Here is an 18396-nt window from a genome sequence, read left to right on the forward strand (position 1 = left end):
TTCATATAACCCCCACTCCACCAGCAGCACCCCCCACCCCTCCTCTTAAAGGTACAGTGAACCGATACTCTACACATTGGCCCAGCAGGTTCATGGATTGAACCATCATGAGGGAGAAAGGGGGGAGGGTTGAAGAGGGAATAAACGAGGGATAATTGCAGGATGGCAACACTACATGAGCTACAGAGGCTGATTTGCATATACAGCTTGGGAAAAATTAAGCCAGGAGAGAATTGAAATAAAGATAATGATCAACTGATTCATTAATCACTTGATTAATGATGCACTGCACAAAAATTTGTCATTGAATATACGCAATAAAACGCAGACTCTAAGCAAATGCATATACTAAAGTATTACTGATGTAAAATATATTTATTTAAAAAAAATAATATTTCAATATAAGCCAACTAATAAACATTATCTAAATATATTTATTTTAATCAATAGATTTAAAGGAGTCATCAGATGCCCATTTTCCATAAGTTGATATGATTATTTAGGGTCTTAATGAAACGTCTATAACATACTTTGGTTAAAATTTCTCAATGGCAGTGTAAAACAACACCATTTTTACCCTGTCAAAAACAGCTCTTTTCAGAGCAAGCCATATTGTTGCATACCGCTTTAAATGCAAATGAGCTCTGCTGACCCCGCCCCTCTCTTCCGAGCCGTTCTCTGAGAGAAGGTAAACTTTAGCCGTATTCATGGTGAAACTTGCCAAATAGCACGTTATTAGGAAAGCGATTTGCAAAGATTCATTAAAAAACCTTATACTCACTTCTTCTGGAGGTGAAGCTGGATCACGAATGATTCGCGCGAACATAAGTGCATTTAGGTAGATCGGGGGCGCATTCCCTTCAGAAACAAAAATAATCACCTGCGTCTTCAGAGGCTCAGATGTCAGGAGTAAATGACTATCTGCTATGTTCATTATTACATCCAACAACACCTCAATCGATTAGGAGACATTCTTGTCTACATCTGCTCTGGCGGTGAAACAACGGTGGACTGATGACAGCTCACTCAGGGCGGGTCTGAGGTAAGACACCAGTCCAGTCTGTGCTGAAACGCTACTGTCAATCAAACAATCGTGGGAGGGGCCTGTCAGTGGGACGTCACACAGACAAAAAGCTGAGAACAGCTTGATTTGTGAAAGGGTAATGATTTTAGTAGATTAAAAAAAAAACACTGGGTGGATTTTTATTATAGGGTGGTTGTGTACACACACTGCATGTGCAACTTGTAAAAGTGCATGTCGCATCCGATGACCCCTTTAAATAAATATATTCTCTAATTTATCAGTTAATCAGTGATTTCTCTAATCAACTAATGACACTACACAAAAATGAAACCATTATAATAAACAAATGCCACCGAATCTAAGCAAGTGTAAAAAGTATATTTATATAAAATATATTTATTTTTAAATAATTTAAACTTTTTTATAAAATAACACATTTAATAATATAAATTAAATATGATGTAAATATACATACATACACATTATATATATACTTTTAATATTTACTTACTATTAATATTATATAAATATTAAATTATATTTTAAGTAGCATGCATATATGTAAAATATATTTATTCTTAAATACTTTTTAAGACAAATCAGAATGTAAAAGCAAATGAAAGTGCTTTATTGTAATAAATGTTGATACGCTCATCTTAAATTTGATTTGCTGTATTATCTTGGTCATCAAGTAAAAATGAACTGATCAGCAATGGCACTTCAGACAGGACAGACGTACTGAAACAGAAGCTGAAATTCAATCCACTTCTGTCACACTAAACTCTCAGAGTCATGTGTCATTTGAGCTTCAGAAGAGATAAGCCAATCCATTCAAATCTAACATCAAAATGCATTTCATTTTATCCTTAAAACTACAGGAAATGTGTGTAAATTTAATGCAACTCAAGGCATTGTGCAGTGTGTGGCTATAGATCAGAACTAAGGACAATTTCATTTCAGTTAAAGCTTACTTTATTTTGGAAGGTAAGATAATTCTAAGATCTCAGAATTACTTGCACATTTATGCTTTAACTGCAACAATGAATCGAACTCCTGATCTTCCTCAAATGAAACTGATCTGAACCCATTTGGAGCAGCCTCATGTGTTGTTCTGTGTTTCTGTGGTCTAGTTCCAGCAGAGCTTCACCTTGCAAACAGCACAGTAAGGTACAGTCGGAGTGTGTTCATGTGTGTGTATGATAAATGTGCCTGTATTGGAAAGGTGGAGATGAAGCTTTTATGCAGGTTTGGGGACATTGTTCAATCTTAAATTAATCATTCCTTATAAATAAGTTAGAGGGGTGACTGACCGGTTGAGTGTCTGCGGTAGGTAAGGTGGAGCTACGGCAAGCTGGTGAAGACAAAAAGGGACACAAATTCACAAGCCAAAACAACACTGAACTATATAATGACCATGCTTAAAATAAACACTATAAAAAAAGAAAAAATTAAAAAAATTATATACATAACTGAAAACCAAAGCTCACTGTCTCCTTTATTTACCCTCATAATAAATATGACATAATATATGATTTATGAATAAATATATAATTGCAAATTCAGTTTTTATGCTATTCGATTAGATCACCTTGAAATTATATATTATAATTATTTATAGTATAGATAAATTATACATTAATATTTTATATAAATAAAACTAATTTATAATTAGGAAATCTAACAAATATAATTAGTAATATAATTAATGAATTATAAAAACAAATTGAATTACGATTATAAGTATATATTATGATAAATCTCTCTCTATATCTATCTATATACACACACACACACACATTAATTATATATAATAAAACACTAATATGTATATTTTATATAATTAAAATGACAGATTTTTAATTAAATAAAAAATAAAGCATTAAATTAAATATTATAATTAATAATGAATAAACTACAATACATTTATAAACACTTATAGATACATAATTGCTAATTCAGTTATGATTTACAGCATAAAATTGAAATAAAATGTATATAATAAAACATTTATAATAGTAATGTATACATTAATGCATTTTTTTTATTAATATATTGAACATTCATCCATGCTCACAACAGTTATGTAGCTAACTTCTTTCCTTTTTTACTCAGTTGAAAACAGAACTGATTCCATATTAATTCATTACACTCTGCAATTTCACACTATATTGATATTTATTATTGTCAGGATGAATGAAGCGTCCTTCACTGACTCAGAGACTGATCACAGTCTCCTTTATTTACCCTTATAATACAGGATTAATGTATGATTTATCAACAGCTACGGTGAGGTGATCACCTCACTTACATCTGAATAAATTACCATCTCATTCAATAATCAGATTCAAAGTGAGTCACGCAAATCAGTCACAGCATATATACCCTACAGTATATACTACTGCCTGGACTGATGACCTCTCGTGAATATTAAAGGAATAATCTCCATGGCAACAACACAGTAGAGACCCGACAACTGATGTACTGTGATCTCAAGTTAACTGAAGCATACGGACACACACACACAGACGGTCTGTCTCCAGAAATGGTCCTGCTGAGAGTCAAATACAGTTTAATGCAGAAAAAAAACAAGCAGACACACAGAGAGAGAGAGAGAGAGAGAGAGAGAGAGAACATCTAACACAACAAACATTCCATTTACTTATTTACAACTTCAACTTGAGGATTTGGCCAGATTTAAACTACATACACACAACCAAACACAACTGTTAACCAGAACAAGTATTAAACAACGATAAAATAGAGTAAACTAAAAAATATAAAACAAAGCAAACGTAAACTGGTCTCAATTATCTTGAACATCAGCATTATGAAAAAACACCCATAAATTAGACATTGTTGAACAAAATATATATTATTAATAATAATAATAATAAATCTGCTACATTGAAATCACGTCCTTCTGCAACTTCAGATATGCATTAATGTATCCCTGCATGACTATTGCATAAATGAAGAATTCCTGGACAGTAAAGCATTCAGAGCACCAGTGCGCCAGCCAGTGTTGAAGGAAGGAATAGCAGGAAGTTGCCACATGATTGTGCACTTTCCGGTATAGAAACATTCCCGGATAGAAGCTTGTAAACAAATAGTCAAATAACTATTAAGAGCATTTTTTAGAATATTAAAGAGCTCTAAAGTGTGCTAGAGGTATATAAAATATAAATAGTATTACTATGTACAGAAATATAGTCTTTTTTTTTTAGGCTTTTTTGGATTATGGAAAACTGTGAATGTCCTGACATCCACTGCGAGTGGTAAAATGAAAACCTTAATGGTCTGTAGACTGGTGCTGGGTCATTTAGGTCCTAGTTTTGAGGAAGAGGTCATAGGTGAAGGTTTAGAGTGCAATGCAAGTGCAGGGGTGTTTGAGACACACAGGTAAGATGCCGCGGTTGATCTGGTGAAACTCCACCAACTGCAGCAGATCTGTAAACAGTGTGACGCCATCGTCCATAGTGTAGTACTGTTTATCTTCTTGCTCTAACTACAGAGAGAAAGAGAGGTCAAGATGAAACATGTAATGCCTGCTGTAAAACACACACTATGAGAAAGAAAAAGACTCACGGGAATGATGAGGTAGTGTTTGGTCTTCAGGTTATAACACAAGGACAACACAAAGCACTGCGCGTGAAGCTGACTGTCACGGATCAAAAACATCCTGCAGACAGGAGAAAACTATATAAACACAACTGTACACGGCAAACGTATATGATACTCAAAAAAGCCGGTGATTCTTACCCATCCACCTGACCCTGCTCCTCCAATAGCCTTTGAGCTTCAGTTCGAGACACGCCCCCATGGAACCACGGCTGAACCCGATGAACCGCTGTAGACACACACATATAGAAAGCTTTTAGCAATGAGAGCTTGCTTCTTGATGATTACAATATATTTTATATGATGCCAGTGTTGATGTGAGACTCACCAGACAGCTGTGACCCGTGACCGCTGGTGGGTAAACTGTGACGTAACGCTTCTCTCTTCTGAAACACAAAAACACCCCATTAAAGAAATATCTACACAGCCGAGTAAACAATCAACTTGTTTGTTTGTTTTTTACCAAAAAATATGCTTTGATAACAATTTGTTAATAATTCATAAATAATTTATTTAATTTTCATATTTTATTTTAATGTAAATAATTCATATTTATATACTTATATTTTTATATGTAATTTATATAATTTTATATTTAATTTTAATTAAATATATACAATTCAAAAATGTTATATACATTTATATAGAATGTATATAATATTTATATTTAATATGTACATAACATTATATGTATACACATATATATATATACACATTTATAATGTTACAGAATATTTCTATTTCAAATAAATGCTGCTCTTTTAAACTTTGTTCAAACAGTCCTGAACATTTTTTTTATCAGTTTCCACAAAAATATATAAAGCATTTAAAAAATTATTAAAATATTATTATTAACATCATATTGTTCTTTTTAAACTGCAATATTATTTCAAACATTACCGCTTTTACTGTATTTTTGATTATATAAATGCAGCCTTGGTGCACAGAAGAGACTTCTTTTAAAAACATGAAAATATTTTACAGACCCAAACATCTGAACAACACGTGTGTGTAGCATGAATTCTGTTTAAAAATTAATTTCATAGTTTCTCTTGAGCACACACACACACACACACACACACACACACGCACACACACCCGCCAGTTGTGTCCTTCCTCCTGCTCTGCATTCTGGGCCTCATGTGGATTCTGAATCACTCGACCGCCGCTCTTCCCTGAAAAATCCATGGCCACCATCGACTCCTCCCGGTCTGTATACTGATGATGAGAAACTCAGTGAATAACTTACATTTACAGTCTGTTCCCCACACACGGCCAACATGTGACTTCAGAATATAGTGCACAAGTTGTATGGACTTTTTTTTTTTTTTTAAAGCCTTGTAGATGTTTTCTGTACCTTGGAGTCGGGTCGTGATGGTTTGTGAAGTCTGGCGCTGGACTGGGAGAGCTGGTAATTACACTGGAGCTGTTTCCCATGCTAAAACACACACATTGCAGGTTTCAGATGGAACTAGTTTTCTTAGTGAGTCCGTGTGTGTGTGTGTGTGTGTGTTCACGTACCTTAAACAATCTGAAGGCTGTGATCCAGCACGTACGACTCTGCTCACTGTCAGCACACATCAGCTTCAAATCCTGACAGCGAAACCTGTCTTTTGAGGCCTACCATACATATACAAACACACATTCATGTTCATTTAGCTGTCTAAATGAGGAAATACCCTAGACTTCTATTGCTGTTATGTGAAGCAAATTACAATTATTATAGACCAACTCTAACACTTAAAGAAAACCAAATTGCATTATGAATTGCTTTTATAAATTGTCACTAAAATTGTAACTAAAACTATTAAAAATAGTTTTTGTTAATTAAAATATAGTACTAATAAAATATTGATTTAATATAATACAATCTAATATAAAATCAGAATGTTGCCTTGACAACTAATTGAAACTTGAAATACTAAAGGTAAAAATTACAGCTAAATACAAATAAATATATATATTATATATTAACATTAATAAATAGGACAAAATAACTAAAAATGTATTTATCACTTTCATAAAAAATATTTTGTGGTTTAGCACAAGTTACTTTGATTAATGGATGCTGTGCCATTTTTTTATTAATGGAAATAAAGCTATAATATAATATAATAGATTAAAAACAAACAAATTCTAAACACTAAAACTAAACAAGCTAAATACAAATATTAAAAGAAAATAATAAAAAGCACAAATATTTTTAAACTAAAAATAAATAAATAAAACGAAAATATAAAAATACAAATTAATTCAAAACATTGATAAGTACTATAATAGGATAAAATTAATACTAAAATAACACTGATACTCTGTTCCTATTGGCTACCTTAATGCAGAAGACATGCTCTCCCGGAGCCCCGTAAAGTTTACGGCCATTGAACACAGTGAACACATTCAGATCTTCCAGATCTCCAACGAACTGCAGGTGTCGAGGTTCCTACAAACATACATACGCATCCAGATTTTATATGTATGCTTATGTGTATATACACACTTTGCACTTTGTGGGTGAGTATGAATGTGTTTTTGTTTTGTATGTGGCACCTTGGATTGTCCTTTGTTGGAGCAGTACAATCCAGAGCGTCGTAAAACGAAATAGACTTTCTTCCAAGACTTTTTCCCGCCTTCTCTCACATGGAGAAAGCCTTGAATCTCTGGACAGGAACCGCTCTTCACCATATTCTACAAGACAGACATTTACTAGTGTTATGAAGACAATAAAATTGCCATTTTTATGTTTTTAAAAGCTGTAGATCATCATACCTGCACCAGCTCTGATGATGTTATGCCTTTAGTGACATCAGCGCTGTCAGAGATCATGTGCTCCGGGAAAAATAACTGCATAAAAGGGGGGGTAAAGAGAGACAAAATATTACTAAAAATGTCTACATTTGCTAGTTGTAACATCACTTAAGTTAAAAGGATTGTGAACATTTCTATACAAATAGGTTTTCATACCACAGGTTTTTTGAAGAACTCGTACTTGGCATAGTTTTTGCGGAAGATCAGCTTTGTGTCGCTCTCTACAGGCCAGGATGACTGAACCTGCACCACAAGCTCATGGTCTTCCAGACAGCGCTCTGAAAAAAAACAAAAAACATAAACGTTTTAAAAGTTCCAATGCAAATGCTCCGACTCATAAAGCACTTACCTACAGTCTTTAAACTAAATAGTTCATAAAGGATGACATGATTTAAGCTTTTATTAAGAAGATATATATGGTTCATTTTTAAAATGAAATCAATAAAATTTCTTACTTTAATTTAAAACAATTAAAGTTTAAATTACTTACATTTTTAAAGTTTATTTCAATTAAAAACAATGTTTAATTTCATTTAAATTGAAACGGAATTCAAATAAAATTGAACTAAATTCTAATTAAATTTAAATTAAATTACATTTTTTAGGTTTAACTAAATTAAAAATACATTTACTAAAATTGAACTAAAATAGAATAACAATTTTATTTTTTTAATTTAAATAAATTTAATTTAATTAAATTTAAAGTAATTATATTTAACATTAATTTAAATTAAAAATTCTACAGTCAGTTAAACATTAAATTAAATGTCTCTAGGTTTAATGAAAAGTTGCTAAATACTAATTAAACTGTCATTCCTCAAAACCAAAGGTTCGTGCAATCCAGCACCTGTCATAAACACAACTAGAGCTACTGTAAAAGCCTGTATAACACGTTGGTTGTGTTCGTTTCAATGCTATTTTCCACAACACCCCTGTGCCTGATTTCTTTCAGCAAAGAATCACTTATTATAAAAGCACAATGAGACATGTCAGCTTTTGTCTTAGCATTATTTCTACGCAAACAAGGTGGCATTTGAGATGAAATTTAGTGGATTTTTGAGGCATGGATGTGCAATTACATTATCGATTTGTCAAAAGCAAAAACACTAGACAGTAACTTGTTTTGCAGTGCAAAATCAAGTGCATGCAAACAACAAAGTGAATGCAAAGCAGCAACCCACTGTTTTCCAATACAAACCTTATTACGATCAGACTTCCTTTGTAGGTGAAGTATGCGATTTTACATCACATTATGAAAGTATTTGTATTAGTAAGTTACATTATGGAAGATGTAATTCACAGGAGAGTATTAGAAGTGTATCAGCAATTGCGTTTTAGTGCAATAACACCAAGTCTTACCCAGGCGTAAAGCAGAATGATGTTCAATGAGAGCCCAGCTTTCCTCGTCCGTACAGTGTGCGTTCTGCGCTAACATATTACAGACATCATGTGCCGTCGTCCCAGACGTCACCAACACTGACCGACTGTGTGTGGCATCCCCAAAAACCCGAAGCACCTACGAAAACACACAAGAATCCGATCGTAAATCATTCAGAAACTAAGATGCATGAGACTTTACATGTTTGTTTTGTTAGTTTAAGGTCATGAACTTTTCTGAGTGGCAAAGAATGTGCTTGTGTTGTGTATTTTTATTGACAAGTCTATGAACTCAACGCCCTGTGATGTGTTTGTGTACATGCATGCTTGTTTTCCCCCCCGAGGATGCCGTGTCATGGCGTCTGTCACCTATTATAACTACTGAGAATTCAATGTGCCACAGGCAACTGTCTGTCATTTGTGTCAAAGCTTAAACCATCCAGGCACGCTTACGTGTGTGCTGCTGTTGGAGGGGGGATTCCTCCCGCCGAGAGATCCAGTCAGCACCGGGGAGTGAGTTGGGCTGCAGAGCTCCGGAAACGGATTGGGAATCAAAGGTGCAGATGAAGCTCGAAACTCCTTTTTAGCTGGAATGCTAAAATCACAAGACAAGGAAAAATAAGAAGTCAAGAATATTTAGACATATTTTGTTTCCATAATCTGACATATTTCTGACTGAAACAGGATATTTAACAAGAATAAACGTGAGGCAGGATTTGATGAACATTTGCTAAAATTGATCAAATAATGAACACTAAACATTTTTAGAACATGCATTAATAAATAAACCATCACAATAAAACAAAAATTTAATTTAATTGAATTCAATAAATTATGTATTTAAAATATAAACATCTTTTTAAACTCAACTGGGAACTCTTTGAAGCTGTTTATACACTGTTACTATAGTTTAAAATAAAATAAAATAATTTATATTAAATAAATTATACATTAAAAACATAATAACAATGTTTAAATATAAATAACATTTTTAAACTCAACTTGAAACTGTCTGAAGTAGTTTACACACTATTGCTATGGTTTAAAATAAAATAAAGAGATTAAAAAATTATATTTCAAGAAATAAAATGTATATAAAATATAGAAAACTACAACTTGGAACTGTTGAAAGCCGTTTATACACTATTGCTATAGTATACAATATATAAAATAAAATATTTCATTAAATAAAACTATTATGCAAAATATAAGTTAATTTATGTAAAAGAATTATAGCATTGCTAGCTTTTTTTTTTTTGCATTGCATTGCAGGCCAGTTTGTATTTTAAGCAAATTTTCAACCACAGTCAAATAATACAATAAGCACCAAGTGCCATGAGTTACCTGTGGGTGTTTCTGATGGTCAGAGGGATCGATCGAGGTGTTGACATCTGAAGGTTTTGGGAAGCTGGAGAACATTTCACAGAAACAGAATCTCGTCTGGACACGGTCTCAATCATCGACCTCCTAAACACTTCCACCTCCATCACTGCTGAGAGACACGAGACAAAAGCTCCGTTTGGAAAAGCCAGATGTAAAATATTATTTTGACACCTTCCAGGTGTGACTCGTATACCAAACTATTTGCTACTCTACACCATCCACGTGTCGCAACAATACTCAAAATTTGTTTTCTTAAGTGCAAACAAAGTTTCCCTTCCCAAAAATAGATTTTACTCAACACGGCAGAACCTGATTTTCAGCCAAGAACAAGAAGAAAACAATGACGTGTGCCAAACCAGGCTTTCAGTCACACCTTTTGTTATTAATCTTTTATTCGCTGTTGCTAAAGAAAACAGATCTGTTGACTAGACACTCATATGTTGACTGTGTCTGATCGCACAAACTTGTGAACCAGGAAGCTGGCAGTGAAACTCAACCAGTCACCTTTTAAACCAACAAACACACAGTAAATGATAAACAAATGCATGTCAACACTTTTCAGCAAGTCTGTCTGCTAAACACACAAAGTGCAATCAACTAATCATACTTTCTAATATTTATGAAACTACACAAACAAATAACACAGATCCTTTCTTTTCTGTACCTAACGCACTTAAACACTATCTTGCACCTGTCAAATTAAAAAGGTGATGTCACTCTCTGCAAATAAAGCACTATTGTCCCTGTACAAGGCTGCGGGCTCTACTTACATCAAATAACAAGGAGGGTAAACCACACAGACCACATTTTCATGCTCAAAGAGAAAATGCATTCGTGGGTTTCTCTTACACATGCATCAAGAAACGACCAGCTCAGAGAGGCTGCAGGCTAAACAGCACAACCCCAAACCAAACGTGATGGTAGTCAAAGTGGCACGCAAACAGGTTGGAGAAATGAAAGTGCAAGCAGTCGAGCACCTCTCGCTTCGTCTTCTGCATGATAAGCTTGTGTTTGTTCTGCTTTGATGTCGTTTCATCACCGATGTTTAAAAAGAAGTGTAGTATAATACAGCATCAACAAACGAGGAGAACAACTGCCATTTATCAATTAAAAGTGCATGCAAAATTAAATAGGTTAATATTTTTAATACTTAATAAAGCAGCTGTTGAGTCTAACGTTACTGAAACAAACAATACTCAATATTTTAGAGCGGTTTTATCCAACTTTTTTTTTTCTTGGGTTACTATTAAAGAAATAGCTCACCCAAAAATTAAAATTACCCAGTTACCAAGTCATCCTAGGTGTATATGACTTCTTTCAGACAAACACAATTAGAGTTATATTTTAAAAATGTCCTGGCTCTTCTAAGCTTTATAATGGCAGTGAATGGTGATTGAGACTTTGAAGCCCAAAAAAGTGCATCCATCAATCATAAAAAGTGCTCCACACGGCTCCAGGGGGGTTAATAAAAGCCTTCTGAAGCGAATCGATGTGCTTGTGTAAGAAAGATATCCTTATAAACCGTAATCTCTAGCTTCCGCTCTTGAGAGAGTGCATGGCGTTCCAGCGGATGGCGTAGGACATAGGCTTAGCGTTAAGCTACTATGAGAAGTGACGAATGCAGAGAGTGCAAAACAAAACACCGGTCACGAATTTGAAGTACAAAACTAGGATTTCAATATAAGCCAAAAGGAGTCTGGTGTTCCTTTGCTGTAAACAAAATGCGGTTCTCGCAAGACTACCATATTCTCACTGGAGTTTTAAATATGGATTTTTATTAACCCCCCCGGAGCCATGTGGAGTATTTTTTATGATGGATGGATGCACTTTTTCGGGCTTCAAAATTTCAACCACCATTCACTGCCATTATAAAGCTTGGAAGAGCCAGGATCTATTTTTAATATAACTGATTGTTTTCGAGAGAAGAAAGTCACATACACCTAGGATGCTTGAGGGTGAGTAAATCATGGGGTAATTTTCATTTTTGAGTGAACTATCCCTTTGACTTTACGTCATGCTTGAAATTATTCAGCACTAAGTCACTAATATTAAATAAAAATGACCAATTAGCACATATAATCATGTAACCAGACACATCTAAGCCTACACATAATTATAAAGCTTGCACACACGCTATTGTTTTACATTTGTTTCTTTCAAATAATGACATTGAACACATTTTACCCATTTTATGCAAGTTTAACAAGGCAGATTTGGGAATCACTATCCTAGATGTATAGATGATGCTCACAAACAGACATTTATGCCAATTTTACTAACTAAAAAATAAACACCATTAGAGAGTGAACTGCGTAATTTGGAGGACAGTTTGACACTGAAATGATTGTTTTTGACCAGAATTAACCCTATCATTCAAGGCTATATGGCATATCAAAGTATTGTTTACCAGTCATTTTTGTGAAGCGTGTTATAGCAGCTGTGTAGTTCAAACTCATGAAACAAAACATAGGCTATTCCTTGACACTAACCTTTGGACACGGTGTATGAACAGCTCAGGGTCCATTTAGATCATGAATAGTCTCTTACGGTTGACAGTTCAGTTTCAGTTCTAGTAATAGCCTATGTTGAAGTAGGAGTTTAATTTAAGTCATGCCGTTTATGCCTATATAAATGTATAGAGCTCACCTGCATGTAAACAGTCCAGTTGTTGTTGATGTCTGGTATCGATATAAGGTGACACAAGATGAAGTTTGAGTGTTTGTGGAGTGTTTCATCCAGTCCTGTCGGGATGAGTAACATCCTCTTTACTTCAGCCGAGTTTCGTTTGAAACACCTGACGCGTGGGCGGAGCTCATGAATGCACAGGTGTAAGAAGCGCAGGGAGGTGCACGCCTACAGCTTACAGACAGGGAGCATTCATGCTCGTTTTTCTACAACAGCCCATGTGCTTCTACTCATACGTAACAGACTGCTTATAGGTCATATATTCGAGCTTCAATTGTGTTAAAACTTTTTAAAAGGACAGTTCACCCCAAAATGATCATTGTGTCATTATTCCCTCGCCCTCATGTCGTTCCAGTGTTGTTTTGGACTCCATTGACATTTGTATGGACGAAAAAAATGTGAACGACATGAAGGCTTTTAAATTATGACATATTTATTTTGGGGAATCAAAATAATCCCTTTAAATTGTCCATTAGACAAGAAGAAATTAGGTTAATACTAATTATATTTAAGCATGTCTGTTGCCAACTGAAGTTAGAACAAAACATCTATAACATGGGGCCATAAAATGTGAAAAAAATAAATGGTCTAATGACACACCTTGCCCCACATTAGCGGTAAATGTGTCAAGTCATAGGGAAGTTCAATGATTGAGCAACAACTAGTAATATTTCCTGCTTATTATTTTGACAAACTAACAATATGTCAATGCTGCAAAACAATTTTCAAGATTTCGTCGTGGCTTACCTGTAAGCATCTGATCCCACAGCTGTAATTTTGAGAAAAAGACACCGATAATTTGTAGTCAGCTATATTTTTTTATAACAACACATTAGTTTCAATATCAAATTTATTTTACCTGCTATGAAGAAAACTTATTTTGAATTACAAAATAAATCCTTACCTTTTTTCTCATATGCATCTCTCAATCACAGGTTTACCAGATTAAGGGGGGGACTCATATTTTCCTTTATAAACATTTACCATCATATATTTCCCAGAAAAATATCAAAGTTATTATAGCTATTTGTGAATAATACCCAGTATAGCTTTACTAATTGCATTAACACTTGCAGGTTTAAGTATTTTGGAGAAATCATGGCACATTTTCCTCAATAATTAGTTTTAACATTTATAATAAGAAGAAATATTACTTGAGCAGCAAATTAGCATATTAGAATGATTTCTGAAGGATCATGTGACACTGAAGACTGGAGTAATGATGAAAATTCAGTTTTGATTACAGTGATAAATTACATTTTAAAATAATATTAAAATAGAAATCAGTTATTTAAATTGTAAAAAATATTTCACAATTTACTATTTTTACTATGTTTTTTAATCAGTCTTGGTGAGCAGAAGAATACTCCATTTAAAATGTTTTTTTTTTTGTGTGCGCAGAATAAACATTAATCCCTTAATATATACATATATGACCCAAAACTGACTGAAGCTAGTGTTTTATTTTGATCCAAAATAATCTTTAAGAACACTGGATTAATCTCAACTCTGGACTTTGGAATCCTTCCATTTTTACAACCCACAAGATTCTCCAGGACACAGGAAATGAACATAAGGAAACATGTAATATATGATGTTTTTAATTCAAATCAAATCCAACAATTTGGTGGTAGGGGGAATGTTCAGCAGTCTGTGATTGTGCTTGGGGTCTGTGTGGCGGCTGGAAACAGGTAGTGTACAGTAGGAAACCAAAGATCTGCCCATCACTCCACTATCCACATTCGGACACAAATTAAAACATGGAGCTGAAGAGCCGAAAATAAAACGGCCTGATTTTCAAATGACTCAAAAGAACGATCAAGGATAGTGGTGCTTTGGGGGGAATTTGAGCGAATCGATCCTGACCTGATACAGGTTACAACACAGTTTTACCTAAAGATACAGGGCAGGTTTTTAATCTCAATTTAAAACGCTATAAGGAAAATTGTACAGGTTGTATATTTAGCAGGCCTGTAATAATGGAATACTAGGTTATTGCAGGTTCATTATGCCAACCTTGGTTCTTTCTTCGCCATGTGAAAACCACGCGTGGTGCAGTATGGAGCAAAAACAATGAGTCGTATTACAGTTTGTGAGGTGGAACGATAAGAGGAGATGTGTGTGTATAAAAGGCACGCCAGGGTCATTCCCAAACCAAGCAAACAGACAGAGAAGCCTTCATACACACATGAACACACAGAAACGATACATTCTTGCTAACGTGCATAATAAAGATAAACTATGCACATATGCACACACAAACACAGTCTGAATCAGCAATGCCCAAACCTAAACAAAAGAGGGGAACATGGGATACTGAGTTCAGTCAAAGTCTGGGTCAGTACTGTAGCTGTGTGTGTCTCGCTCTCTCAGACACACGCACACATCACGCACACCTACCCATTCGTACGACAACACACACACAGATTTGGAGGCGGTAGACGAGCTCATTTCTGATTTTTTAGCTGATTGGAGAGCCAGTCCAGCCCCTCGTAGAGCCCGTCTCCGCTGGTGGCGCAGGTGGCCTGGATGTACCAGTTACGATGACGGAGGGCGTGAAGGCCCAGTTTGTCTGTGATCTCAGCTGCGTTCATGGCATTGGGAAGGTCCTGTGATGAACAAGAGACAAATCAAATTGCAGAGATTCAGAACCAGCCAGACAACATGCGCATCAGTCACAGAAAATCATCGTGAAATGGCATTCACAATCCATTTTACTTATGTAACGTGACATCTTCAAGCGAAACAGGATATTTAAGAAGTAAAACTTGATTTTTTTTTTTTTATGACTGTGAGAAGTAGTATACTTTTACTTAATGCCATGACAGCATCTTAGGCTATTTTCATGGCAAAAACGATTAAAAAATACAAGTATAACAAATACAATAAATATCAGCAAACAAACAAATTATATTACACAAGATTTTTGACATTAACATGATAAAAATTCCAAAACTTTTTCTGGCAAAATTATACTAAACTAAGTGAGTTTACATCATAAAATAGTTTTCTACATACATTAAAAGAAGGACAGTCCAATAAAATATGTTTGAAAGGGGAAGTCAGAAAGGGGAATCTTGCAGAACATGCATTGAGTAGGGTTTTTATGACCGTTAAAAGCACACCAGGATTTTACATTAAATATCACTTTAACCCAAGCATTAATACTTCATTAAATGTTTGACACTTAATGCACAGCCCAAACAATGGTCACACATTTATGCATGTTTAAAATTTCCAGGCTTTTCCCATTTAATACCCTGTTCCCATCTCTAGACATAGAAAAATGTACTTTGTAATTAGATAAACTTGTTCCAAAAGTGTTAGGAATACTATCATCTGGCTGACTTTAGCATGATGATATGCATTTTTCCCACCAAAACTTCATAGTGTCAGCTACTGTTATGTAGTTTAACCCATACTTAGTGAAAGTCAGGTATTACTTTATTGCTTTATTTATGCTATTCTGCAGCTCTGGATCTCTGAGGGTTAACCTGTGGTCTGAGTCATATTTCCTTCATGTCATGCAACCTATCCATGTTGGCATCTGTCTAAAACCAATTCAAATTGTGCCAAAATTCTGCAGAGTTTGTTTGCACATACTGCTTTTGATGTAGACATTTCCTTCTACATTTTAAAGTTAACAAGTCAATTTATCTGTTACTTTTATTATTTGCATTTAATGTTGGTAAGATACCTCAGATAAGTGATGCTCACCTGTTTGTTTGCAAAAACAAGAAGGACAGCATCACGCAACTCGTCTTCTGCTAACATTCTCGTCAATTCCTCTCTGGCTTCATTAACTCGTTCCCTGTCATTACTATCCACTACGAAGATCAGACCTGGCACCAGGAACATCAGGAAAATCATTACAACAATAATCATTGAACATTTACACTGCAAAACATTCATCCTGATGGTTTTTGGCTCTCATACCTTGAGTGTTCTGGAAGTAGTGCCTCCAAAGAGGTCTGATTTTGTCTTGGCCACCAACATCCCAAACTGTGAAACTGATATTCTTATACTCTACCGTCTCTACATTAAAACCTGCAGCACACACAAGATGAAAATAACTTTAAAGCTTGGGCATTACAGATACAAATTCAACACAAATACAGCAAAGCACAGCAGATGGTCTGAACAAAAGACTTTTGTGCACCGTGATGCACAAGTCAAGGTCAAACCGTGAGATAGTCAGATTGACAAAGTGTTTGAATGTGTTTTCAAGATAGCATACACTGACAAAAACAAATAACAGATGACGTCTTCGGCCATACCAATAGTGGGAATGGTGGTAACTATTTCTCCCAGCTTGAGTTTGTACAGGATGGTGGTTTTACCGGCGGCATCAAGACCGACCATGAGAATTCTCATCTCCTTCTTCCCAAACAAACCCTTAAACAGGTTCGCAAAGACATTCCCCATGCTTTACACTGCAAAAATAAGAGTTAAAAACATATTAGCAATTTAAAAAAGAGGTTATACAGCACATAAGATGCATGAACTACATGCATGTCAGTGCATTGACTTCAATTCAAAAGTCCTATTTAATGCTGGGTTAGAAAACAAGACCTTGTAATGACAATGCAACGTTTTTAAATATACAAAGTCATACATTTTCATAAAAGTTCACGGGAAGAATAAAATGGTCTGATACTAGAACTTTTTTTTTTTCTTTTTTTTTTTTACAAATCAAGGTATACAAGGACAAACACCATCATTATCTGTCTTGGATACTGGGATAGACACTTCAAATTAACTTAAATTTTTTTTTATGTCATTTAAATGTCTGTTTATTATAAAATATAAGGCACATTTAGTGTTTTTGTAAATAACCGTCTAATAAAATGGACAAATACTATCAGAACGGCAGGGCATTCACATTTAATCCAAAGTTTAATTAGTTTACTACACGACATAAAAGTAAGATTAACGTTAATTTTCAAAATAAATTTTAATTGGCATGTAACTTCTGTCATAATAGCAGGATGGCTAGCTTTGTCTACACACCATTGACCACGAACAATTCTTTAAGATGCCTTACAGACATTTTTAAGTTCTAAAACATATATTTGAGAAATGTAAGGCTGTGTTTTTCTCAAATAATCAGATTTTATGAACCAATGAACCTTAGCAAATTAGCCGACTAGCTACATACAAGATAAAAGCAGCCAGCTGGCACTTCAAATGACGGATTTTGTCATTTGAAAACGGTTTAATAAATGACTAACGAGCTTAACGTAACCGTCAACAAGTGAGAATGTTTATCATGAAGGCAGAGAAATAAAATTACCTCTAAACCGGGACTTCTCGAGCTTTCTGTCTCCACTGCTTTTGCGCACCGCTGTCACTGCAAAATGGCGTATATCGCAACTCAACGCACCGGCTTGGCAAGACCCGCCCATCACCAACAACGGTCCAATCGGATTAGAAGAACAATACATAATCCCGCCTTCTACGAGTGAGATCCAATCAGAATGATCGACAGATCCGGTTGGATTTGG

General features: G+C 34.8%; 2 protein-coding genes across 3 annotated transcripts; both read right to left on the reverse strand.

Annotated features, from left to right (window-relative positions):
- Nucleotides 1-3114: 3114 nt before the first annotated feature.
- Nucleotides 3115-13154, reverse strand: grb7 (growth factor receptor bound protein 7). 2 transcript variants are annotated; one of them, XM_058764956.1, is made up of 15 exons: nucleotides 12854-13154; nucleotides 10169-10316; nucleotides 9278-9419; nucleotides 8807-8963; nucleotides 7604-7725; nucleotides 7409-7483; nucleotides 7190-7327; nucleotides 6972-7082; nucleotides 6164-6262; nucleotides 6000-6080; nucleotides 5741-5860; nucleotides 4971-5028; nucleotides 4784-4871; nucleotides 4610-4703; nucleotides 3115-4529 (listed from the first exon to the last, which is right to left on the reverse strand). In XM_058764956.1, exons 2-15 carry the CDS (start codon nucleotides 10309-10311, stop codon nucleotides 4383-4385), a joined length of 1575 nt encoding a protein of 524 aa, XP_058620939.1. In that variant the 5' UTR covers nucleotides 10312-10316; nucleotides 12854-13154; the 3' UTR covers nucleotides 3115-4382. The 2 variants fall into 2 exon arrangements, with proteins under 2 accessions (XP_058620939.1, XP_058620938.1); XM_058764955.1 differs by having other exon boundaries at nucleotides 10169-10313; nucleotides 12854-13153.
- A 1321-nt stretch (nucleotides 13155-14475) lies between these two features.
- Nucleotides 14476-18309, reverse strand: arf2b (ADP-ribosylation factor 2b). Its single transcript, XM_058765001.1, has 5 exons — nucleotides 18186-18309; nucleotides 17170-17325; nucleotides 16829-16939; nucleotides 16610-16734; nucleotides 14476-15501 (listed from the first exon to the last, which is right to left on the reverse strand). Exons 2-5 carry the CDS (start codon nucleotides 17315-17317, stop codon nucleotides 15340-15342), a joined length of 546 nt encoding a protein of 181 aa, XP_058620984.1. The 5' UTR covers nucleotides 17318-17325; nucleotides 18186-18309; the 3' UTR covers nucleotides 14476-15339.
- Between the last annotated feature and the right edge of the window lie 87 nt (nucleotides 18310-18396).

The sequence above is a fragment of the Onychostoma macrolepis genome, chromosome 24 (genome assembly GCF_012432095.1).
Source record: "Onychostoma macrolepis isolate SWU-2019 chromosome 24, ASM1243209v1, whole genome shotgun sequence".
Classification (NCBI taxonomy): domain Eukaryota; kingdom Metazoa; phylum Chordata; class Actinopteri; order Cypriniformes; family Cyprinidae; genus Onychostoma; species Onychostoma macrolepis.

Excerpts from the sequence above, each read along its gene's own strand:
- arf2b (XM_058765001.1), bottom strand. The coding sequence starts at position 17,317 with ATGGGGAATGTCTTTGCGAACCTGTTTAAGGGTTTGTTTGGGAAGAAG. Across the intron at positions 16,735-16,828 it reads CTACTTCCAGAACACTCAAG|GTCTGATCTTCGTAGTGGAT; the intron begins GTATGAGAGCCA and ends TCCTGGTGCCAG. Across the intron at positions 15,502-16,609 it reads TTGTTTTTGCAAACAAACAG|GACCTTCCCAATGCCATGAA; the intron begins GTGAGCATCACT and ends TGTTCATCACAG.
- grb7 (XM_058764956.1), bottom strand. The coding sequence starts at position 10,311 with ATGGAGGTGGAAGTGTTTAGGAGGTCGATGATTGAGACCGTGTCCAGA. Across the intron at positions 5,861-5,999 it reads CATCACGACCCGACTCCAAG|TATACAGACCGGGAGGAGTC; the intron begins GTACAGAAAACA and ends TCTCATCATCAG. Across the intron at positions 4,704-4,783 it reads GAGCAGGGTCAGGTGGATGG|GATGTTTTTGATCCGTGACA; the intron begins GTAAGAATCACC and ends TCCTGTCTGCAG.